Here is a 26,072-nt window from a genome sequence, read left to right as displayed (position 1 = left end):
TTGGCATAATTAACCCTAAAACCCAACTGTGATTTTAGGAATATCAAATTGAAAAAAACACATAGCACGTGCTCTTCAGGAGCTGGCACTACATATATACATATATCTATATATGTGTATATATTTGTGTGTGTGTGTGTGTGTATATATATATATATATATATATATATATATATATATATATATATATATATATATATATATATACACACACACACACACACACACACACATACATGTTAAAAACAGATGAATATTAGAATATTATTATAATAAAATGATAATAATAAAATACAATACAGTATATATATATTATATATATATATAATTAGCAAAATTATAATAAGAAAATATGCAATGCTGATACAAAAATGTACTATTACTATTAATAATAAAGAAAATAAAAATAACACAATAATAAAAGGGAATATATGAATAGAACAACTTGTGGAACACACTCTTGTTGTGTAACATGTATTACTGATGACAGTAGCAGTGATAATACTGCCAGTATGCATTGTTCAAGGCAGTACACCCAAAACTCCCCGCCATCTTGGTGCTCTCACAGAGACTTCCTGTTCTTGCCTACCGCACTTCCGGTATACACTCGCTCCACCCATCCCTCCCTCTCCAGTAAGGCTGCGCCGGAAGGAGGAGGAGCGCATGCGCAGGAGGCCGGCAGCGCCCAGTGACTACATTTCCCATCATCCCCGCGCCTCTCCCGGACTAAAACACCGGGCGGTGGAAGAGAGACGAGTACGAGGTGAGAGGAGCGTCTTTCCTTCCTTTCTTCCCCCGGCCTGTACTTGTGATTAGTGTTATGATGATGGAGGAGGAGGAGGAGGGGGGGTTGTCTGTATAGTATTATGGGTGGGAGAGGCCCTGGTGGGCGCACTACAACTCCCAGCAGTCCCTCTCAGGTGTCTGGGCGCACACAGGCCGAGGGTCTGGTGTCTTTGGGCACATTGTGTTCACAAGGACGACCGAACGGATGGCGGAGACCGACTGAAACCTCGGAGCGCCACGGGGGCCCCCCACAAAGTGCTGTTTTCAGGGCGACACCGTAACAAGTTCAGCGCGCAATATACAGGAAGGACCCGCCGTGGGTACAACACCGACAGAGGTTACCGTCTACCTACAGCCAAAACATGGAAGGGCGAGACCCTCTGTCCAATTTTATTACCGTCTGTGTCCCCACTGGGGAGATTCACCATCACTTCCTGTCCAGGGGACACAACAGGAAGTCAGCAGAGCCCTCCTCTTAGTGTTTACCAGTATAGTGTAATCATTGGAGTATTTCCCCTCCCTTCCTGTCCAGCTGGCACATCAGGAAATGAGAAGAACTCTCTTCTTAGTTTTTACCAGTAGAGTGTCCCCCCATTACAGGAATTCCTCACACTTCCTGTCCAGGGGACACAGCAGGAAGTCAGCAGAGCCCTCCTCTTAGTGTTTACCTGAATAGTGTCCCCATTGGAGGATTTCCCCTCCCTTCCTGTCCAGTTGACACATCAGGAAGTAAACCTCTTACCAGTAAAGTGTCGCCATTGGAGGAATTCCTCACACTTCCTGTCCAGGGGACACCACAGGAAGTCAGCAGGGTCCTCCTCTTAGTGTTTACCAGAATAGTGTCCCCATTGGAGGATTTCACCTCCCTTCCTTTCCAGGTGGCACATCAGGAAGTGAGAAGAACTCCCCTCTTAGTTTTTACCAGTAGCGTGTCCCCATTGGTGGATTTCCCTCGCCTGTTCAGGTAACACGGCAGGAAGTGAGAAGAACCCCGCCTCCCCCTCTTTAGTGTTTACCAGAATAGTGTCCCCATTGGAGGATTTCCCCTCACTCCCTGTTTAGGTGACACAACAGGTAGTGAGAGGAAATCCCCTCTTGGTTATTACCAGAATAAGCACCTGATTGGAGGATTTCCTCTCACTTCCTGTCCAGGCGACCCATCAGGAAATGAGAAGAACTCCCCTCATAGTGTTTACCAGAATAGTGTCCCCATTGGAGGATTTCCCCTTCCTTCCTGTCTGGGTGACACAACAGGTAGTGAGAGGAAATCCCCTCTTAGTCTGGCCATACACCTATAGATTATCTGCAGATTTTCTATGGTCAGATGGAAAAAGTGGAACAGATTCCTCCATCTACGCTGAACTGTGTGGATGGGGGAATCTCCCACTTTTTCCAATCTGCAGATAATCTATAGGTGTATGGCCAGTCTTGGGTATTACCAGAATAAGCATGCTGATTGGAGGATTTCCTGTCCAGGCAACCCATCAGGAAATGATAAGTACTCCCCTCTTAGTGTTTACCAGAATAGTGTCCCCATTGGAGGATTTCCCCTCACTTCCTGTCTAGGTGACACAACAGGTAGTGAGAGGAAATCCCCCTCTGTTATTACCAGACTAAGCACGCTGATTGGAGGATTTCCTCTGACTTCCTGTCCAGGTGACACATCAGGAAGTGAGAAGAACTCCTCTCTTTGGGCTTTATTCACACCTCAGCGTTTGGTAGCTTGAAGCTCCAAAATGCCGGAGGAGGGGAAAAATAAAAAATAAAATCAATTATTCTCGATGGAGACGTTTCACATCTCTAATACACCAAGTCACCTGAAGATCAGAGAAGTTCTGGAGCTCGAATCGGGCGGATTTGAGCGTTTGTTTTTTTGTTTTTTGGCGTGTTTTTATTCTCATTAAAATGAATAGAAATGCGCCCTTTGCTCGTTTTTGTGCAATTTTCTGCTTAAATGGGGGGGAAAAAAAAGTAATAATATATGAAAAAATAAATGTAAAATAAATACACAAATAACTAAAAATCAATATAAATAAAATAAATGAATAATATATAATTATACAGTGAAGGGAAATAAGTATTTGGCCCCTTCACAAGACATGACTCAGTAGTTGGTGGAGAGACCCTTGTTGGCGATCGCAGAGGTCAGACGTTTCTTGTAGTCGGCCGCCAGGTTTCCACACATCTCAGGAGGGATTTTGTCCTTTTTGCAGATCCTCTCCGGGTCATAAAGCTTTCCAGGCTGAACCTTCAGCTCCCTCCACATATTTTCTATGGGATTAAGGTCTGGAGACTGGCTAGGCCACGCCAGGACCTTAATGTTCTTCTTCCACTCATTTGTTGCCTTGGCCGTGTGTTTTGGGTCATTGTCATGCTGGAAGACCCGTCCACGACCCATCTTCAGTGTTTCGGGTCATTGTCATGCTGGAGGACCCATCCAAGACCCATCTTCAGTGTTTCGGGTCATTGTTCTGCTGGAAGACCCATCCACGACCCATCTTCTGTGTTTCGGGTCATTGTCATGCTGGAGGACCCATCCACGACCCATCTTCAGTGTTTCGGGTCATTGTTCTGCTGGAAGACCCATCCACGACACATCTTCTGTGTTTCGGGTCATTGTCATGCTGGAAGACCCATCTTCAGTGTTTCGGGTCATTGTCCTGCTGGAGGACCCATCCACGACCCATCTTCAGTGTTTCGGGTCATTGTCATGCTGGAAGACCCATCCACGACCCATCTTCAGTGTTTCGGGTCATTGTCCTGCTGGTGGACCCATCCACGACCCATCTTCAGTGTTTCGGGTCATTGTCATGCTGGAGGACCCATCTTCTGTGTTTCGGGTCATTGTCATGCTGGAAGACCCATCTTCAGTGTTTCGGGTCATTGTCCTGCTGGAGGACCCATCCACGACCCATCTTCAGTGTTTCGGGTCATTGTCATGCTGGAAGACCCATCCACGACCCATCTTCAGTGTTTCGGGTCATTGTCCTGCTGGAGGACCCATCCACGACCCATCTTTAGTGTTTCGGGTCATTGTCATGCTGGAGGACCCATCCACGACCCATCTTCAGTGTTTCGGGTCATTGTCATGCTGGAAGACCCATCCACGACCCATCTTTAGTGTTTCGGGTCATTGTCATGCTGGAGGACCCGTCCACGACCCATCTTCAGTGTTTCGGGTCATTGTCATGCTGGAAGACCCATCCACGACCCATCTTTAGTGTTTCGGGTCATTGTCATGCTGGAGGACCCATCCACGACCCATCTTCAGTGTTTCGGGTCATTGTTCTGCTGGAAGACCCATCCACGACCCATCTTCAGTGTTTCGGGTCATTGTCATGCTGGAGGACCCATCCACGACCCATCTTCAGTGTTTCGGGTCATTGTCATGCTGGAGGACCCATCCAAGACCCATCTTCAGTGTTTCGGGTCATTGTCATGCTGGAGGACCCATCCACGACCCATCTTCAGTGTTTCGGGTCATTGTCATGCTGGAGGACCCATCCACGACCCATCTTCAGTGTTTCGGGTCATTGTCATGCTGGAGGACCCATCTTCTGTGTTTCGGGTCATTGTCATGCTGGAAGACCCATCTTCAGTGTTTCGGGTCATTGTCCTGCTGGAGGACCCATCCACGACCCATCTTCAGTGTTTCGGGTCATTGTCATGCTGGAGGACCCATCTTCTGTGTTTCGGGTCATTGTCATGCTGGAAGACCCATCTTTAGTGTTTCGGGTCATTGTTCTGCTGGAAGACCCATCTTTAGTGTTTCGGGTCATTGTTCTGCTGGAAGACCCATCTTTAGTGTTTCGGGTCATTGTCATGCTGGAAGACCCATCTTTAGTGTTTCGGGTCATTGTCATGCTGGAAGACCCATCTTTAGTGTTTCGGGTCATTGTCATGCTGGAAGACCCATCCACGACCCATCTTTAGTGTTTCGGGTCATTGTCATGCTGGAGGACCCATCCACGACCCATCCACGACCCATCTTCAGTGTTTCGGGTCATTGTCCTGCTGGAGGACCCATCCACGACCCATCTTTAGTGTTTCGGGTCATTGTCATGCTGGAGGACCCATCCACGACCCATCTTCAGTGTTTCGGGTCATTGTTATGCTGGAAGACCCATCCACGACCCATCTTCAGTGTTTCGGGTCATTGTCATGCTGGAAGACCCGTCCACGACCCATCTTTAGTGTTTCGGGTCATTGTCATGCTGGAAGACCCGTCCACGACCCATCTTTAGTGTTTCGGGTCATTGTCATGCTGGAAGACCCATCTTTAGTGTTTCGGGTCATTGTCATGCTGGAAGACCCATCTTTAGTGTTTCGGGTCATTGTCATGCTGGAAGACCCATCTTTAGTGTTTCGGGTCATTGTCATGCTGGAGGACCCATCCACGACCCATCTTCAGTGTTTCGGGTCATTGTCCTGCTGGAGGACCCATCCACGACCCATCTTTAGTGTTTCGGGTCATTGTCATGCTGGAGGACCCATCCACGACCCATCTTCAGTGTTTCGGGTCATTGTTATGCTGGAAGGCCCATCCACGACCCATCTTCAGTGTTTCGGGTCATTGTCCTGCTGGAGGACCCATCCACGACCCATCTTTAGTGTTTCGGGTCATTGTCATGCTGGAGGACCCATCCACGACCCATCTTCAGTGTTTCGGGTCATTGTTATGCTGGAAGGCCCATCCACGACCCATCTTCAGTGTTTCGGGTCATTGTCCTGCTGGAGGACCCATCCACGACCCATCTTTAGTGTTTCGGGTCATTGTCATGCTGGAGGACCCATCCACGACCCATCTTCAGTGTTTCGGGTCATTGTCATGCTGGAAGACCCGTCCACGACCCATCTTTAGTGTTTCGGGTCATTGTCATGCTGGAGGTCCCATCCACGACCCATCTTCAGTGTTTCGGGTCATTGTCATGCTGGAAGACCCATCCATAACCCATCATCAGTGTTCTGGCTGAGGGAAGGAGGTTCTCACCCAAGATTTGATGGTACATGGCCCCGTCCATCGTCCCTTTGATGTGGTGAAGTTGTCCTCTCCCTTTAGCAGAAAAACGCCCTCAAAGCATAATGTTTCCACCTCCATGTATGACGGTGGGGATGATGTTCTTGGGGTCATAGGTGGCATTCCTCCTCCTCCTCCATACACGGCGAGTTGAGTTGATGCCAAAGATCTGGCTTTTGGTCTCATCTGACCACAACACCTTCACTCAGTTCTCCTCGGAATAATTCAGATGTTTATTAGTAAACTTCAGACGGTCCCGTACGTGTGTTTTCTTGAGTAGGAGGACCTTGCGGGTGCGGCAGGATTTCAGTCCCTCACGGTGTAGTGTGTTACCAATTGTTTTCTTGGTGACTATGGTCCCGGCTGAGATCATTGACCAGATTCTCTCCATGTAGCTCTGGGCGGATTCCTTCACCGTTCTCATGATCATTGAAACTCCACGAGGTGAGACCTTCCATGGAGACCCCAGACAGAGAGAGATTGACAGTTATTTTGTGCTTCTTCCATTTGCAAATAATCCCACCAACTGTTGTCACCCTTCTCACCGAGCTTCTTGGCGATGGTCTTGTAGTCCATTCCAGCCTTGTGTAGATCTACAATCTTGTCCCCGACATCCTTGGACAGCTCTTTGGTCTTGGCCATGGTGGAGAGATTGGAACCTGATTGCTTCTGTGGACAGGTAACAAGCTGAGATTAAGAGCACTCCCTTAAAGAGAGTGCTCCTAATCTCAGCTTGTTACCTGTATAGAAGACACCTGGGAGCCGGGAATCTTGCTGATCGATTGGCGATCAAATACTTATTTCACTCATAAAATGCAAATCACTTTATAACTTTTTTGAAATGCGTTTTTTTTCTGAATGTTTTTGTTATTGCGTCTCTCTCTCTCTCTCTGTTAAAATAAACCGACCAATAAAATGATAGACTGATTATCTCTTTGTTGGTGGGCAAATCTACAAAATCAGCAGAGGATCCTTTTTTTATTTCCCTCACTGTACATAAATAACCCCTAACCTTAACAAAATATGTAAAATAATTTATTATGAATAACGATAATAAACACCCAACATTTATTTTTCAATTATTATTAATAATAATAATAATAATAATAATAATAATAATAAAAAAAATATATTTAGTGTTTTTTTATTTATTTTTTTATTTTTTACAGGGTTACAGGTTAATTATTCATTTATTATATTAATGCTTATTTATTTTTTTTCATTTGTTTATTCCTTTGTTAGTAGTAGTAACAACAAAAAAAAAAATCTATCCCCTAATCCTAACTCTAACCTAAGACCCCTTTCACACTGGGGCATTTTTCAGGCGTTTTTCAAGCGCTTTAGCGTTAAAAAAAAGCGCCTGTAAAGCCCTTGAAATAAGCCTCATCTGCAGTCCCAATGTGAAATGTCAGCGCCCGAAAAACGCTCGTAAAGCACCGCTTAAACTAGCAGCACTTTACCAGCGTTTTTTGAGCGTTAATGGGGCGCTTTTAACCCCTGCTAGTGGCCAAATAAAGGGTTAAAAGCGCCCACAAAACGCTGCTGCCAATAGCGTTTTTGAGGCGTTTTTCGGGCGTTTTACAAGCGCTTCCCATTGATTTCAATGGGAAGGGGCGTTTTAGGAGCGTTGTATTCACCGCTCCAAAAGCGCTGCAAAAAAGCTGCTTGCAGGATTTTTTTTGACGCTCTGCCAGCGCAGCGCCTTGGTGTGAAAGCACTCGGGCTTTTACATTGGGATTGCAGTTGCAGCTTCTTTCAGGCGCTTTTTTTAACGCTAAAGCGCATGAAAAACGCCCCAGTGTGAAAGGGGTCTTAGTAACCTTAACACCTTACTAAAAACAAAAAGAAGAAATAAATAAATAATAATATAAAAAAAAAAGGTAAAAAAAATGAAAAATCTAGCAGCAAATGATGAAACAGATGATAGTTTTCTCTACTGACTAATCTAAAAGTGGCAAAAGTCAAGCACGCTGTAAAACCTGCAAATCGCACATAAAAACTTCCAAAAATAACTCTGGAAAGACGCTATGTTCAGGTGTGAAGGCAGCCTTTTTTTACCGGAAGAGTGTCCCCATTGGAGGATTTCCCTTCACTTCCTGTCCAGGTGACACGACAGGTAGTGAGAGGCAAATTACCTCACTAGCTCTAAAATAAGTAATGTAATGAAAATGGAAAGTGTTTTTTTTTTTTTTTACATTTTTTATTAGAACGGGGGATGGTATATAACTTCAGATGACAGTTTATAATCTTTAGTTCCCCTCATAGCCACCTCAATGTATGATCTCTGTGGGGGGTTAATGTCGGGGGATGGGGGGGAGATGTTCGGCAGATTCCGGGCCCGTCAGACTTCTGGATATAAAAGACGGCGAGACGTACAGCCGAGTCCCAAACATTACCAAATACGGCCCTCCGCAGCAGGGAAGAATGGGGGGGAGGCACGGCTGAGGGCCCGGGGCCAACATATCTCAGTAGGACCCTTAAATCTTCATCCCCTCCGGAGTGCTGCGCTAAAGTGATAAACGCTTCCCGTACTTGGCGGAGGATGAGACCATTAACCCCGCGCCTTCCTCCGCAGACTCCGACTTCCAGCTCATGTGGAGTTCCGCATAAATCCGAAATAAGAACTGTCTGGTCTGCTCTCAGCAGTCCCAGCAGGCGGGTTCAGGTATTTGTGTGGATCTGCGTGTTGGCTGCTGGGCAGTGCCGGGAGATGGCAGTGCCGGGAGATGGCAGTGCCGGGAGATGGCAGTGCCGAGACTTTCATACATAAGAGTTGAAATGTATCTAATGGTGAAACCTTTTTTTATAACATTGTAACAAAGTGGAAATCCAGAATAAGGCGTAAACCTGTCTCCTCCCCCTGCCCGCTCTGGTCATGTGATCCGACTCAACACCCCCCGCGCCCACTCTGGTCATGCATGTGATTGGACCCCCCACGCCCGCTCTGGTCATATGATTGGGCTCCCCCCCCCCCACGCCCGCTCTGGTCATGTGATTGTGCTCCCCCCCCCCACGCCCGCTCTGGTCATGTGATCCGACTCAACACCCCCCCGCGCCCACTCTGGTCATGTGATCCGACTCAACACCCCCCCGCGCCCACTCTGGTCATGCATGTGATTGGACCCCCCACGCCCGCTCTGGTCATATGATTGGGCTCCCCCCCCCCCCACGCCCGCTCTGGTCATGTGATTGTGCTCCCCCCCCCCCCACGCCCGCTCTGGTCATGTGATTGTGCTCCCCCCCCCCACGCCCGCTCTGGTCATGTGATTGGGCTCCCCCCCCCACGCCCGCTCTGGTCATGTGATTGGGCTCCCCCCCACGCCCGCTCTGGTCATGTGATTGGGCTCCCCCCCACGCCCGCTCTGGTCATGTGATTGGGCTCCCCCCCCACGCCCGCTCTGGTCATGTGATTGGGCTCCCCCCCCACGCCCGCTCTGGTCATGTGATTGGGCTCCCCCCCACGCCCGCTCTGGTCATGTGATTGGGCTCCCCCCCACGCCCGCTCTGGTCATGTGATTGGGCTCCCCCCCCACGCCCGCTCTGGTCATGTGATTGGGCTCCCCCCCACGCCCGCTCTGGTCATGTGATTGGGCTCCCCCCCCCACGCCCGCTCTGGTCATGTGATTGGGCTCCCCCCCCACGCCCGCTCTGGTCATGTGATTGGGCTCCCCCCCCACGCCCGCTCTGGTCATGTGATTGGGCTCCCCCCCCCACGCCCGCTCTGGTCATGTGATTGGGCTCCCCCCCCCACGCCCGCTCTGGTCATGTGATTGGGCTCCCCCCCCCCACGCCCGCTCTGGTCATGTGATTGGGCTCCCCCCCCACGCCCGCTCTGGTCATGTGATTGGGCTCCCCCCCACGCCCGCTCTGGTCATGTGATTGGGCTCCCCCCCCACGCCCGCTCTGGTCATGTGATTGGGCTCCCCCCCACGCCCGCTCTGGTCATGTGATTGGGCTCCCCCCCACGCCCGCTCTGGTCATGTGATTGGGCTCCCCCCCCACGCCCGCTCTGGTCATGTGATTGGGCTCCCCCCCACGCCCGCTCTGGTCATGTGATTGGGCTCCCCCCCCACGCCCGCTCTGGTCATGTGATTGGGCTCCCCCCCCACGCCCGCTCTGGTCATGTGATTGGGCTCCCCCCCCACGCCCGCTCTGGTCATGTGATTGGGCTCCCCCCCCCACGCCCGCTCTGGTCATGTGATTGGGCTCCCCCCCCCACGCCCGCTCTGGTCATGTGATTGGGCTCCCCCCCCCACGCCCGCTCTGGTCATGTGATTGGGCTCCCCCCCCACGCCCGCTCTGGTCATGTGATTGGGCTCCCCCCCCACGCCCGCTCTGGTCATGTGATTGGGCTCCCCCCCCACGCCCGCTCTGGTCATGTGATTGGGCTCCCCCCCCCCACGCCCGCTCTGGTCATGTGATTGGGCTCCCCCCCCCACGCCCGCTCTGGTCATGTGATTGGGCTCCCCCCCCACGCCCGCTCTGGTCATGTGATTGGGCTCCCCCCCCACGCCCGCTCTGGTCATGTGATTGGGCTCCCCCCCCACGCCCGCTCTGGTCATGTGATTGGGCTCCCCCCCCCACGCCCGCTCTGGTCATGTGATTGGGCTCCCCCCCCACGCCCGCTCTGGTCATGTGATTGGGCTCCCCCCCCCACGCCCGCTCTGGTCATGTGATTGGGCTCCCCCCCCACGCCCGCTCTGGTCATGTGATTGGGCTCCCCCCCCACGCCCGCTCTGGTCATGTGATTGGGCTCCCCCCCACGCCCGCTCTGGTCATGTGATTGGGCTCCCCCCCCACGCCCGCTCTGGTCATGTGATTGGGCTCCCCCCCCCACGCCCGCTCTGGTCATGTGATTGGGCTCCCCCGCCCACGCCCGCTCTGGTCATGTGATTGGGCTCCCCCCCCCACGCCCGCTCTGGTCATGTGATTGGGCTCCCCCCCCCACGCCCGCTCTGGTCATGTGATTGGGCTCCCCCCCCCACGCCCGCTCTGGTCATGTGATTGGGCTCCCCCCCCCACGCCCGCTCTGGTCATGTGATCGGGCTCCCCCCCCCACGCCCGCTCTGGTCATGTGATCGGGCTCCCCCCCCCCACGCCCGCTCTGGTCATGTGATCGGGCTCCCCCCCCCCCACGCCCGCTCTGGTCATGTGATCGGGCTCCCCCCCCACGCCCGCTCTGGTCATGTGATCGGGCTCCCCCCCCCACGCCCGCTCTGGTCATGTGATCGGGCTCCCCCCCACGCCCGCTCTGGTCATGTGATCGGGCTCCCCCCCCCCACGCCCGCTCTGGTCATGTGATCGGGCTCCCCCCCCCCCACGCCCGCTCTGGTCATGTGATCGGGCTCCCCCCCCCACGCCCGCTCTGGTCATGTGATCGGGCTCCCCCCCCCCACGCCCGCTCTGGTCATGTGATCGGGCTCCCCCCCCCACGCCCGCTCTGGTCATGTGATCGGGCTCCCCCCCACGCCCGCTCTGGTCATGTGATCGGGCTCCCCCCCCACGCCCGCTCTGGTCATGTGATCTGGGCCCCCCCCACGCCCGCTCTGGTCATGTGATCGGGGCCCCCCCACGCCCGCTCTGGTCATGTGATCGGGGCCCCCCACGCCCGCTCTGGTCATGTGATCGGGGCCCCTCCCACGCCCGCTCTGATCATGTGATCGGGCTCCCCCCGACGCCCGCTCTGGTCATGTGATCGGGCTCCCCCCCACCTCCCGCTCTGATCATGTGATCGGGCTCCCCCCGACGCCCGCTCTGGTCATGTGATCGGGCTCCCCCCCACCTCCCGCTCTGGTCATGTGATCAGGCCCCCCCCCCCCACCGCCCGCTCTGGTCATGTGATTGGGCTCCCGCCCGCTCTGGTCATGTGATTGGGCTCCCGCCCGCTCTGGTCATGTGATTGGGCTCCCGCCCGCTCTGGTCATGTGATTGGGCTCCCGCCCGCTCTGGTCATGTGATTGGGCTCCCGCCCGCTCTGGTCATGTGATTGGGCTCTCCCCCCCCGCGCCCGCTCTGGTCATGTGATCGGGCCCCCCCCACGCCCGCTCTGGTCATGTGATCGGGCTCCCCCCCACGCCCGCTCTGGTCATGTGATCGGGTTAGGTTTATTCTGGCTTAAAAGAGAAGCGGTCAGTTCCCATGATTTTTATTGTTGCTTTTCCTCCCACAGCTCCGTCCGTCAGTCCGTTTCCTCCTCTTGCTGTGTCCTCCGTATCCTGCTGGTCACCATGAACCTGGAACGAGTCCCCAACGAGGAGAAGCTGCAGCTGTGCCGGAAGTATTATCTGGGTGAGTTTTGGGGAGGCGGTGTCACCCATTTGTAGCGTAGATGGTCTTCCAGGCATGTTGTCTCTTAAATGGGTTGCAAATTTCCGCCTGACAGCCGTTCTCTACCCAGCAAGAGGGAGCGAATGTGAGTCGAGTCAGGGGGACAACTTGTATGTGTTTCTAGAGGCAGCAAATATGTACTTCAGAGAGGTTGGCAGCCATGTGGGGGAATCGTTTGATGTTGCGTCCTCCATGAAATCCGTTGTATGTGTAACATGGGATTTGAGATGTCTGCCCTTTTTATGCCCCCTTCTGTTGAAGCACCCTAGGCAGTCGCCTCTACTGCCTACCCCTTAGCCCAGATCTGTGTCAAACAATGAATCTCTTTTTGCAGGTGGATTCGCGTTGCTGCCTTTCCTCTGGTTGGTAAACGTTCTCTGGTTCTTCAAGGAAGCTTTCTTCAAGCCGGTCTACACAGAGCAACCTCAGATACAGAGCTGTGAGTTCCAGATGTGGGTGGAGCGGGACAGGGCCTCTGATCACACTATACGTGTAATAGATATTTAACCCCGGAGTGACCATCTGCATCCCCTGCCAGGCACAGAGAGACAGGTTCTCCTCGGGGATAAAGTGTACACAGAACCCCTTTAGTTGCTCCCAGAGAGAGAGAGAGAGAGAGCGTACACAGGGCCCCCTTTCCTCCCAGGGATAGAGCGTACAGAGGGCCCCCTTTCCTCCCAGGGATAGAGCGTACGCAGGGCCCCCTTTGCTCCCAGGGATAGAGCGTACGCAGGGCCCCCTTTGCTCCCAGGGATAGAGCGTACGCAGGGCCCCCTTTGCTCCCAGGGATAGAGCGTACGCAGGGCCCCCTTTGCTCCCAGGGATAGAGCGTACACAGGGCCCCCTTTGCTCCCAGGGATAGAGCGTACACAGGGCCCCCTTTGCTCCCAGGGATAGAGCGTACACAGGGCCCCCTTTGCTCCCAGGGATAGAGCGTACACAGGGCCCCCTTTGCTCCCAGGGATAGAACGTACACAGGGCCCCCTTTGCTCCCAGGGATAGAGCGTACACAGGGCCCCCTTTGCTCCCAGGGATAGAGCGTACACAGGGCCCCCTTTGCTCCCAGGGATAGAGCGTACACAGGGCCCCCTTTGCTCCCAGGGATAGAGCGTACACAGGGCCCCCTTTGCTCCCAGGGATAGAGCGTACACAGGGCCCCCTTTGCTCCCAGGGATAGAGCGTACACAGGGCCCCCTTTGCTCCCAGGGATAGAGCGTACACAGGGCCCCCTTTGCTCCCAGGGATAGAGCGTACACAGGGCCCCCTTTGCTCCCAGGGATAGAGCGTACACAGGGCCCCCTTTGCTCCCAGGGATAGAGCGTACACAGGGCCCCCTTTGCTCCCAGGGATAGAGCGTACACAGGGCCCCCTTTGCTCCCAGGGATAGAGCGTACACAGGGCCCCCTTTGCTCCCAGGGATAGAGCGTACACAGGGCCCCCTTTGCTCCCAGGGATAGAGCGTACACAGGGCCCCCTTTGCTCCCAGGGATAGAGCGTACACAGGGCCCCCTTTGCTCCCAGGGATAGAGCGTACACAGGGCCCCCTTTGCTCCCAGGGATAGAGCGTACACAGGGCCCCCTTTGCTCCCAGGGATAGAGCGTACACAGGGCCCCCTTTGCTCCCAGGGATAGAGCGTACACAGGGCCCCCTTTGCTCCCAGGGATAGAGCGTACACAGGGCCCCCTTTGCTCCCAGGGATAGAGCGTACACAGGGCCCCCTTTGCTCCCAGGGATAGAGCGTACACAGGGCCCCCTTTGCTCCCAGGGATAGAGCGTACACAGGGCCCCCTTTGCTCCCAGGGATAGAGCGTACACAGGGCCCGCTTTGCTCCCAGGGATAGAGCGTACACAGGGCCCCCTTTGCTCCCAGGGATAGAGCGTACACAGGGCCCCCTTTGCTCCCAGGGATAGAGCGTACACAGGGCCCCCTTTGCTCCCAGGGATAGAGCGTACACAGGGCCCCCTTTGCTCCCAGGGATAGAGCGTACACAGGGCCCCCTTTGCTCCCAGGGATAGAGCGTACACAGGGCCCCCTTTGCTCCCAGGGATAGAGCGTACACAGGGCCCCCTTTGCTCCCAGGGATAGAGCGTACACAGGGCCCCCTTTGCTCCCAGGGATAGAGCGTACACAGGGCCCCCTTTGCTCCCAGGGATAGAGCGTACACAGGGCCCCCTTTGCTCCCAGGGATAGAGCGTACACAGGGCCCCCTTTGCTCCCAGGGATAGAGCGTACACAGGGCCCCCTTTGCTCCCAGGGATAGAGCGTACACAGGGCCCCCTTTGCTCCCAGGGATAGAGCGTACACAGGGCCCCCTTTGCTCCCAGGGATAGAGCGTACACAGGGCCCCCTTTGCTCCCAGGGATAGAGCGTACACAGGGCCCCCTTTGCTCGCTCCCGTGGATGGAAAGGAACATCAGGAGAGTAAAAGACAGACAAGTATTCTTCCTGGGAGAGGACTCCTAAAGAGGACCTGTGATTTTGCCCTAAGCTGGTCACACATTACAATTTGCTTACAGACTACAATAGCTTTGTGGTGGCAGGGCTTACTTCAACAAGCCACGCAGCGTATAGCAAATCACACTATAGGCATTGGTATGTTTTTAGTCAAGAATACAATTTATTAAGAAGTCAAGATCAAGAAACAACATTATAGAATCCAGACAGTCTGCGGCATGCAACATTCAAACATATCCCCAACCCCCCCATTATAACAAGTAGTCAGTTGCCCTCCAGGGGGCCTACACAGATGTTTCTGCATAAATTCAAGGTATCGATCGTTGAACAAACTCTGACATATTTATTCCACAACAGTCTATCCAAAACCAATTCCACCGGGGAGAGCTCTGGAGTACCTAGCCATGGGTCCCATAATTTGTTAAATTTGAGCGGCCGCCCTTTGTGTTGGTAAATGTAGGCATTGGTATGTTTTGAAGTGGAAATCATAAGACTGTCCGAAACAGAATTACAAATATTGTTTCCTTCCGCAGATGTAAAGCGATCGGCGTTCGGCCTCTTTGTGTGGGTTGTGATCCTGACCACCTGGATCAGCATCTACCAAACCCATCGAGCCAGCTGGGGGGCGACCGGCGACTACCTGTCCTTCACAATTCCTCTGGGCATCCCCTGATTGACGGATGACTGTGACCTTCCACGTGGGACCACCTTCCGTCCACCAGCATTAAACCGCTCCCTGCCCCCGAGGGCCGACACTAATGACACTGCGACCAATACTGGGACTAATGACCTCACCTCATGGGGGGGGGGAGCTGGATTGTTTATCTGAAATAAAGAACTTCATGAGTCATTCAATTCACTCTTTTCTATCAGCAAACGTCTGCTATCCACACATTGGAGATGGAAACCGATTCAAACAATGGTCTTTGGGCCATTCAGAAGACGGTTACAGGTTCCTTTGAAAACCCAACCCTCCTACAACAGAACTCCCCCCTTGCCGTGCCCTTGCTTGCCGTGCCCTTGCTTGCCGTGCCTTTGCTTGCCGTGCCGTGCCTTTGCTTGCCGTGCCGTGCCTTTGCTTGCCGTGCCGTGCCTTTGCTTGCCTTGCCGTGCCTTTGCTTGCCTTGCCGTGCCTTTGCTTGCCTTGCATTTGCTTGCCTTGCCGCATTTGCTTGCCTTGCCGTGCCTTGCCTCTGCTTGCCGTGCCTCCACTTGTCTTGCCTTGCCGTGCCTCCCGCTTGCCTTGCCGTGCCTCCCGATTGCCTTGCCGTGCCTCCCGATTGCCTTGCCGTGCCTCCCGCTTGCCTTGCCGTGCCTCCCGCTTGGCTTGCCGTGCCGTGCCTCCCGCTTGGCTTGCCGTGCCTTGCCTCCCGCTTGGCTTGCCGTGCCTTGCCTCCGCTTGCCGTGCCTTGCCTCCCGCTTGGCTTGCCGTGCCTTGCCTCCCGCTTGGCTTGCCGTGCCTTGCCTCCCGCTTGGCTTGCCGTGCCTTGCCTCCGCTTGGCTTGCCGTGCCTTGCCTCCGCTTGGCTTGCCTTGCCGTGCCTCCGCTTGGCTTGCCTTGCCGTGCCTCCGCTTGGCTTGCCTTGCCGTGCCTCCCGCTTGCCTTGCCGTGCCTCCCGCTTGCCTTGCCGTGCCTCCGCTTGGCTTGCCGTGCCTTGCCTCCGCTTGGCTTGCCGTGCCTTGCCTCCGCTTGGCTTGCCGTGCCTTGCCTCCGCTTGGCTTGCCGTGCCTTGCCTCCGCTTGGCTTGCCGTGCCTTGCCTCCGCTTGGCTTGCCGTGCCTCCGCTTGGCTTGCCTTGCCGTGCCTCCGCTTGGCTTGCCTTGCCGTGCCTCCGCTTGGCTTGCCTTGCCGTGCCTCCGCTTGGCTTGCCTTGCCGTGCCTCCGCTTGGCTTGCCGTGCCTCCACTTGCCTTGCCGTGCCTCCTCTTGGCTTGTCGTGCCTCCGGCTGTTGGAACTCTTTGAGATGCCTAGTATTTTTAGGGTATGGAGGATCCTGTGCCTGCCTCTCCTTCCTTCCAAAATGCAGTGCTCTGAGTGGCCAGCCACCAAGTTTTTTTTGGGAAGGGGGGAAAGTAAAAAAAACTGTGTAAGCTTTGACACAATTATCGCTCTCACTCGGACGATCGTGGAGATACTTCACGTGTAATTTGAACACCGTTTATATTTGCGCCCGTGAGTTGCGTATGCGTTTTCTTTGTTGCGTGAGCACGTGGGTACAGAGGAGTTTTTTTTTATTTTTATTTTTTTGTATTGTTCCTTTTTAAAAAAAACTAAAATCTGATCACTTTTATTGCTGTCGCAAGGAATGTAAATATCCCTTGTGACAGTAAAAGACAGCGTCAGGTACTCTTTATGGAGAGAACGGGGTCTAAAAGACGCCAAAATCCCTCCTTTGCACTTAAAAGTATTCACGTCGCCAAAATTGGCAATTCTGAATACTGTAGTTTTTTGTTTTTCTTTATAAAATCCGCACCATTGGAAATGAAGTCGTGACGTCACGTCCGGGATTTTACATCAGAGACCCGATCAGAGCCAAATCCGGCTTTGTTTGGGTCTCAGCCTAGGTGGCGGATGCGCTGGCTAGTGGTATAACCTCTGAAATCCGTGAATGCAAATTTGCGTACAGTCGCCGTAAAGGGGTTAACATGCTTGCAATGGGGGAAGAGAGTGACCAGACACACCCCTTTTTTTTTTGGGTCGTTGTCAGGAGATTGTCCCGACATCCTGATCCAGTGATCACACAAGAAGTCACAGAATTGTTCCCATAAAAGGGGTACAAACACTAATAAAATGAATGATACTTGTCTTTCAATTTCTTTCAGGTACTACAGCAATTGTAACATCGTTTGAGCATTTTATGACGATACAATTGCTGTATCGCCTGATCAAAGTTGAAAGATAAGAAGCATTCGTGTTGCCGTCTCTTTGACTTTATGGATCTATATTGGACGTCATAGCCTGAGCACCGACACTCACCTCCATATGTTTTTCAACACGGTGGTAGAGCTTGGGTGAGTTTCCTGTGTAAACACTAATATAACCCATGTAGAAGATCTCTATCTCTCCATATTGGAGAGCTCGCACCTCATTTCCTGTCCGGGTGGTGAGTGTTGGACAGGAAGTCGATATTCATGAAAGATATCAACCCACTTTGTGTGCACCCAATGCTTTTACAAACTAAGATATTACCTCGTAAATGTAGCAGCGACATCATCGCTGTGCTGCACATAGCCTGAGCAGAGCTGCGGGAGGAACCCAGCAGGCTCCACCCACTACAGACTGACTGCAGATAACTACAGGAGGGGGCGGAGACAAGACCAGTCACCCTGCACAAGACAAGAGAGCAGCAATGAGAGGTCTTTTATTACAGGAAGTCTCACTGGATTACTGCACAGATCTGGAAGAAATACACAAAGCTCATGAGATCCAAGAAGAATACACATACGGAATGGATTTAGACTATTTGCTTATCTCGGAGTTCAGCTCCACTGCTTTGTATATTACAGATATGGACCTCGGAGGGTTCCTGATATGGCTCAGTGCCATCAATAATAACAGATGAGGACCTGTCAAGGTTACTGATATGAAGGATCAGCTTAGCTCTATCCATATAACATTTGAGGAGCTCACAGGCTTCTTGATATAAGGATGGAGCTGACTCTAAATATCAGGAACCGCGTGAGATCCTGAAATATTATATATTGTAGATGGCACTAAGCTGATTTTACATATCAGGAACCCCATGAGGTCTTTGCCTGTTATATGGATGGTGCCAAGCTGATCCTACATATCAGGAACTCTGTGAGGTCCTCAACTGTTATACGGATGGCACTAGGCTGATTCTACCTAACAGTTGAGGACCTCACAGAGTTCCTGATATGTAGGATCAGCTTAGCTCTATCCATATAACATTTGAGGAGCTCACAGGCTTCTTGATATAAGGATGGAGCTGACTCTACATATCAGGAACCGCGTGAGATGCTCAAATATTATATATTGTAGATGGCACTAGGCTGATTCTACATATATCAGGAACCCCATGAGGTCCTCGCCTGTTATATGGATGGTGCCAAGCTGATCCTACGTATCAGGAACTCTGTGAGGTCCTCAACTGTAAGGTAGAATCAGCCTAGTGCCATCTGTATAACAGTTGAGGACCTCACAGAGTTCCTGATATGTAGGATCAGCTTGGCACCATCCATATAACAGGCAAAGACCTCATGGGGTTCCTGATATGTAAAATCAGCTTAGTGCCATCTACAATATATAATATTTGAGGATCTCACGCGGTTCCTGATATTTAGAGTCCGCTCCATCCTTGTATCAGGAAGCCTGTGAGCTCCTCAAATGTTATATGGATAGAGCTAAGCTGATCCCTAAATATCAGGAACCTTGTGAGGTCCTCGTCTGTTATATAGATGGTGCCAAGCTGATCCTACGTATTAAACTCTGTGAGGTCCTCATCTGTTCTACGGATGGAGCTGAGTTGTTTCTATAAATCGGGAACCTTATGAGGTCCTCACCTGTTATATGGATGGAGCTGAGATGACACTACACTACATAACAGGCGAGGAGTGCACAGGGTTCCTGATATGTAGAATCAGCCTAATGCCACCCATATAACACCGCACAGGGTTCCTGATTTATGGATGCTGATTCTACATATCAGGAACCCTGTAAGGTCCTCAAATGTTGTTATATGGCTGGCACTAGGCTGATTCTACATAACATTTGAGGACCTCACAGGGTTCCTGATATGTATGATCTATGGATGGAGAAGAGACGAGTCTACATATCTGGAACCCTGTGAGATCCTCACTTGTTGTACTGAAGGAGCTGAGCTGATCCTACATAACAAGTGAGGAGCTCACAGGGTTCCTGATATGTAGGATCAGCCCAGCACCATCCATATAACATTCAAGGACCTCAAATGGTTCTTGATTTGTAGGATCAGCCTGCTGCCTTCCATATAACAGGTGAGAACATCACAGGGTTCCTGATATTTGGACGGAGCAGAGCCGACTCTACATATCAGGAACTCTGAGGTCCTCAAATGTTATATGAATTGAGCTGATCTGATCCTATATATCTGGAACCTTAGGAGGTCCTCACCTGTTATGTAGAGTCAACTCAGCTCCATTCATATAACAAGTCAGGACCCAACAGGGTTCCTAAAATATAGGCTCGGCTCCATTCATATAACATTTGAGGACCTCACAGGGTTCCAGATATGTAGAGTCAGCTCTGCTCCAGCCATATTTTAGGAACATTGTAAGCTCCTCACCTGTTACATAAATAAAGCCGAGCTGATCCTCCATATCAGGAACCCTGTGAGCTCCTCACCTGTTATATGGGTGGAGCTGAGCTGATTCTACATAACAGGCGAGGAGCAAACCGGGTTCCTGACAAGTAGGATCAGCTCGGCTCCATTCATGTAACAGGTGAGGAGCTCACAAGGTTCCTAAAATACGGATGGAGCAGAGCTGACTCTACATATCAGGAACCCTGTGAGGTCCTCAAATGTTATATGGATGGAGCTGAGCCTATATTTTAGGAACCCTGTGGGGTCCTGACCTGTTATATGAATTGAGTTGACTCTACATAACAGGTGAGGACCTCCTAAGGTTCCAGATATAAAGGATCCGCTCGGCTTTATTCATATAATATTTGAGGACCTCACAGAGATGCTGATATGTAGAATCAGCTCAGCTCTACCCATATGTGGACCTGGGGAGGTCCTCAAATGTTATATGGATGTCACTAGGCTGATCCTACATATCAGGACCCCTGTGGGGGGGGGGTTCTCACCTGTTATAGGACCCGTTTGAGTAGCTCACAGGGTTCCGGATTTGTAAAGAGCTTCACTGAACTCCTCGGTTTGTGTACACTGCCTCCAGTCAGTCATTCTTCACCCTGCGTGTGCGTTGGCGGTCTCCAGGCTCCTGGAATAAGGACGGGACGGATCGGGGGGGGGGGGGACCTATTCTGAGAGACAACCGTCATCCTGAGTCACCGGTCTCATCGCACAGACTCATCATTCCAAGCCTGTTACTATACACCATCTGCTTTCACACTTCACCTCTGTAACTCTACACTCGTCCCGGGACAGGACCGGGGCTGTCGTTTGTCTCTAACGATCGTCCGCAGGTGGAAGAATTCAAAATAATTGCACCTCTGTCTGGCCACACCTCCTTCTCTACATACCATCGCTGGGCAGGTCTGAATCTCTCATGATCATTGGTCACCCCTCTAGAGGGGGACGGACACTGAAAAACTGCTGATTGCCTGGCTTCCGTGTTTCCTGAGTCACTGACCTGGAACAAGTGTCAGAAAACTATCTACCTATTTGTCGGGGGTCAGTGAGGGAAGGTATCGGTGAAGGTGTCGGTCAGGCAGTTGGCATTTTCATTTGCTACGTTTCCTTTGCCATCCCCAATTTACAGCTGTATGGGTCACATGACTAAACTGTTCCCCTTCTCTTATCTGCCTCTAGCAGTGGTGAAAATTAAGAAAAAGCGTTGAATTTAAAATGGTCAATTTCAAAGACTTACCAGAAAGCCGACGCCATCTTTGTTCGGGCACCATCCAGGGTCACCATCTACTCCCTGGACTGAGATGGCCAGCTCGGAGATGACACGATCGTGTAAATCCTGGTGCCTAGGCCTCCAGCTGTTGTGGAGCTACAGCACCCATGAAAAGTCCCATGAGCCGTTGCATACCTCCCAACTGTCCCGGATATCGAGGGACTGTCCTTGATTTGGAGCAATGTCCCTCTGTCCCTCATTCCTCCTCATGTGTCCCTCATTTTGCTCTGATCTATATAGTTGTATATAAAATGCACGTTTTATTTATCAAAAAGTGTTTCCCAGCGCTAAACCTTTCATCTGATTTCTAAATCGCTGCATTTGTAAATTCCAAAAGCCAATATAAAGAAATAGTAGTGGTAAAAAAAGTACTTGTGGGTTTAACCAATCTTGTTTTTTTGTCCAATTCTCCTTTAACCACTTCAATACCGGGGGGGGGGGGGGGGGGGGGCACTTATACACCTTAATGCCCAGGCCAATTTCCTGCACTGTCGCTGTGTAAATGACAATTGCGCTGTAACCAAACAGAAGTTTTATAATTTTTTTCCCACTAATAGAGCTTTCTTTTGGTGGTATTTGATCACCTCTGCAGTTTTTGCTTTTGTTTCTGTTTATAACATTTTATAAATAAATACGTTTTCTCCTTCACTGATGGGCACTGATAAGGCTGCACTAATGAGGTGGCACCAATAAGTGGGCACTGATGGGTGGCACTGATGGGCATTGATAGGCGGCACTAATGTGCACTCATGGGTGGCACTGGTCGGCGCTGATGGGCATTGATAGGCCGCACTGATGTGCACTCATGGGTGGCACTGGTCGGCGCTGATGGGCATTGATAGGCAGCACTGATGTGCACTCATGGGTGGCACTGATATGCAGCGCTGATGGGCATTGATAGGCAGCACTTATGTGCACTCATGGGTGGCACTGGTGGGCACTGATAGCCGACACTGATGGGCACTGAAAGGCTGCAAAGATGGGTACTTATGGATGGCACTGATAGGCGGCGCTGCTGGGCATTGATACGTGGCACTGATAGGCATCCCTGGTCGCACTGGCAGTGGTAGGCATTCTGAGTGGGCGCTGATTGGCATTTCCCTGGTGGTCTAGGGGGGCATACCTGGTGGTCCAGTGTGGAAGGCCATCCTGAGTGGCATGATGGTGGTCCTGGGCGGGATCCGAGGGGGGGGGGGCTGTGCTGATAAACAATCAGTACAGACCCCCACACCTCACCACCGATCGCCGCGATGTGCGCCCCCCCCACGGGGGTGCGTCGGCTGTTATCCTGCAGGATGTCATATGACGCCCAGTCAGGATAACTGAACCACCGCCCGGCCGTCATTCTATAGGCCAGGCGGGAAGTGGTTAAGTGGGCATGTCCTATGCCTGCATACTTTTGCTGATAGGTGTCCCTCATTCCCATCTCAAAAAATTGGGTGGTGTGCCATTGCAAGGCTGACAGTTGCAAGCTTGACTCCCAAAGGCATGATGGGACTTGTAGTGCCTCAACAGCTGGAGGGCCGAGGGTTGGACACGAGCCCCTGCTGCAGCCTCTCACCTTGTGGCTTGCTGAGTGATCACTGGAGGGGGACTTAGGAAATGCTTCCTTCTGCCTGCAAAAAAATGATGACATCATCTCAGCCTAGGCAAAGCCACTGGACTGGAACTCAAAAATGAAGTGGAACTTTTCTGTCGTTGTTGTTGACTTCAGGCCAGCTTTAAAATCTGCTTAAGTACATTGTGTAGCTTTTAGCAAATCCTCTGTACCGGACTGGCCTGAGTGTCCCTCTCTGGCATTTGGACCCTTTCCCTTGCCTCTGGCACTGCCCACATCCCTGGTGACTCACCTGCTATAAATTCTGGGTGGTTGGGTTACTGTGGATTAGATAAATCCCCCCCCCCCTTCCCCAATCCACAGGAGGACAGATACCAGTTACCACATATAGCGCCCCCTGCTGAGGGTATAAGAGATCTGTTTGTTTTGGCTGTCAAAACATTGCGACAGTCCTGGAAATATTATTGGCCGCAGACACCTTTCTATATATAACCGGAGACTTTTCCCAAGGGGGTCGGGTGACTGTGATGATATCGGATAGCATGCAAGAAATGTCACAGTTCAGGAAAGCTGTGGTGAGTGCTGGAGAGCAGAGTGCCACGCTGCTGCCTCTGGAGAGAAAAGGGTTAATAGGAAGGTGGGGAACTACAAGTTCCAGAATGTCCTCCAAACCAGTGACTGCCGGCCCTCCAAATCTGTGCCCAACTCCTTGCTCTGGGAATCCCCAACATATGACTCATGTAGGCCCCCCCCCCCCCCATATTGACCTTTTTTCTAAAAAAATTCTGGCCAATCACGTCACACGTGGCTTCTCCACCCTCTCCCAATCTTCTCCAGGGGTGGACAGTCCTTAAATATATAGAGTGACACCAATATTGTCACCTCCCATGCCATTCTCTGCATAAACAAACTATGAATGAATAGGTTTACGCCCCCTCAGGGGGTGGGGCCATGACACACCCCTTTTAGATTGGAAGCTTTCAGGAGCAGGGCCCTTCTACCCCTCTTATCTTGCCTTGTACTTGAACTGTACTGACTCTCTTTATATTGCAAACGGTTGGCTCCATAATAATAAAAGTAATAATAATGATGAACAGTGTATCCGGAAAGTATTCACAGCGCTTCACTTTTTCCACATTTTGTTAAGTTACAGCCTTATTCCAAAATCGATTAAATTCATTATTTTCATTAAAATACTACAAACAATCCCTGATAATGATAACGTGAAAGAAGTTTGCTTGAAATCTTTTCAAATTTACTAAAAATAAAAAAGGGAAAAAAATCCCATGTACAGAAGTATCACAGGCTCCTCCCATGTACATAAGTATCACAGGCTCCTCCCACATACAGAAGTATCACAGGCTCCTCCCACATACAGAAGTATCCCAGGCTCCTCCCATGTACATAAGTATCACAGGCTCCTCCCATGTACAGAAGTATCACAGGCTCCTCCCATGTACATAAGTATCACAGGCTCCTCCCATGTACATAAGTATCACAGGCTCCTTCCATGTACAGAAGTATCACAGGCTCCTCCCACATACATAAGTATCACAGGCTCCTCCCACATACATAAGTATCACTGGCTCCTCCCATGTACAGAAGTATCCCAGGCTCCTCCCATGTACATAAGTATCACAGGCTCCTTCCATGTACAGAAGTATCACAGGCTCCTCCCACATACATAAGTATCACAGGCTCCTCCCACATACATAAGTATCACGGGCTCCTCCCATGTACAGAAGTATCCCAGGCTCCTCCCATGTACATAAGTATCACAGGCTCCTCCCACATACATAAGTATCACAGGCTCCTCCCACATACATAAGTATCACAGGCTCCTCCCACACACATAAGTATCACGGGCTCCTCCCACATACATAAGTATCACGGGCTCCTCCCATATACATAAGTATCACAGGCTCCTCCCATGTACAGAAGTATCCCAGGCTCCTCCCATGTACATAAGTATCACAGGCTCCTTCCATGTACAGAAGTATCACAGGCTCCTCCCACATACATAAGTATCACAGGCTCCTCCCACATACATAAGTATCACAGGCTCCTCCCACACACATAAGTATCACGGGCTCCTCCCACATACATAAGTATCACGGGCTCCTCCCATATACATAAGTATCACAGACTCCTCCAATGTACATAACTATCACAGGCTCCTCCCATGTACTTAAGTTTCACTGGCTCCTCCCATGTACATAAGTATCACAGGCTCCTCCCATGTACATAAGTATCACTGGCTCCTCCCATGTACATAAGTATCACGGGCTCCTTCCACGTACATGAGTATCACAGGCTCCTCCTACGTACATAAGTATCACAGGCTCCTCCCATGTACATAAGTATCATAAACTCCTCCCATGAACATAAGTATCACAGGCTCCTCCCATGTACATAAGTATCACGGGCTCCTTCCACGTACATGAGTATCACAGGCTCCTCCCACGTACATGAGTATCACAGGCTCCTCCCACGTACATGAGTATCACAGGCTCCTCCCACGTACATGAGTATCACAGGCTCCTCCCACGTACATGAGTATCACGGGCTCCTCCCGTGTACATAAGTATCAAGGACTCCTCTCACGTACAGAAGTATCACGGGCACTTATGTACATGGGAGGAGCCTGTGATACTTATGTTCATGGGAGGAGTTTATACTTATGTACATGGGAGGAGCCTGTGATACTTATGTACTTGGGAGGAGTCTGTGATATTTATGTATATGGGAGGAGCCTGTGATATATATGTACATGGGAGGAGCCTGTGATACTTATGTACATGGGAGGAGTCTGTGATACTTCTGTACTTGGGAGGAGCCTGTGATACTTATGTTCATGGGAGGAGCCTGGGATACATGGGAGGAGTCTGTGATACTTATACATGGGATTTTTTATATTTAATAAATTTCACGTTGTCATTATGGGGGATGGTTTGTAGAATTTTGAGGAAAATAATGAATTTAATCCATTTTGGAATAAGGCTGTAACATAACAAAATGTGGAAAAAGTGAAGAGATGCAAATACTTTCCGGATGCTCTGTAATAGTAGCAATAATAAAATGTAATAATAATATTATAATAAATATGATAATGGTAACCTTCACTCACTGTATGTCCTCAGTCTTCTGGGTTAAATTAAACTGAGGACATCTTGTGGTGAAAAACAGGTAATTCTTTGGGGAACTTCGGATTGAAGGTGAGTGTCGCAGCCTGAGCTGCTTTTTTTTAAATATTTTGTTACCTGTGGCCAGCAGGGGGCTGTACATCGCTTCCTGAAAACATCACAGCACCCTGTACTCCTCAGGAGCCCTCATGCAAGCAGTGGG

At 51.2% G+C, this 26,072-nt stretch overlaps 1 protein-coding gene across 1 annotated transcript; it reads left to right on the top strand.

The window, feature by feature from the left end:
• The first annotated feature begins 614 nt into the window (after positions 1-614).
• On the top strand, positions 615-15,436 carry PSENEN (presenilin enhancer, gamma-secretase subunit). Its single transcript, XM_077456391.1, has 4 exons — positions 615-763; positions 11,973-12,091; positions 12,465-12,569; positions 15,120-15,436. Exons 2-4 carry the CDS (start codon positions 12,031-12,033, stop codon positions 15,257-15,259), a joined length of 306 nt encoding a protein of 101 aa, XP_077312517.1. The 5' UTR covers positions 615-763; positions 11,973-12,030; the 3' UTR covers positions 15,260-15,436.
• The last annotated feature ends 10,636 nt before the right edge of the window (positions 15,437-26,072 follow it).

Source organism: Lithobates pipiens, unplaced genomic scaffold (genome assembly GCF_037356315.1).
Source record: "Lithobates pipiens isolate NorthernLeopardFrog02 unplaced genomic scaffold, aLitPip1_a1.2 Scaffold_27, whole genome shotgun sequence".
NCBI classification, from domain to species: domain Eukaryota; kingdom Metazoa; phylum Chordata; class Amphibia; order Anura; family Ranidae; genus Lithobates; species Lithobates pipiens.
This window is presented reverse-complemented; position numbering and strand designations above follow the sequence as displayed.

Bases quoted from the DNA above. Each gene is read 5' to 3' on its own strand.
- PSENEN (XM_077456391.1), top strand. From the start codon at position 12,031: ATGAACCTGGAACGAGTCCCCAACGAGGAGAAGCTGCAGCTGTGCCGG. The intron at 12,092-12,464 runs GTGAGTTTTGGG...CTCTTTTTGCAG, and splicing joins GTGCCGGAAGTATTATCTGG to GTGGATTCGCGTTGCTGCCT. The intron at 12,570-15,119 runs GTGAGTTCCAGA...TTCCTTCCGCAG, and splicing joins GCAACCTCAGATACAGAGCT to ATGTAAAGCGATCGGCGTTC.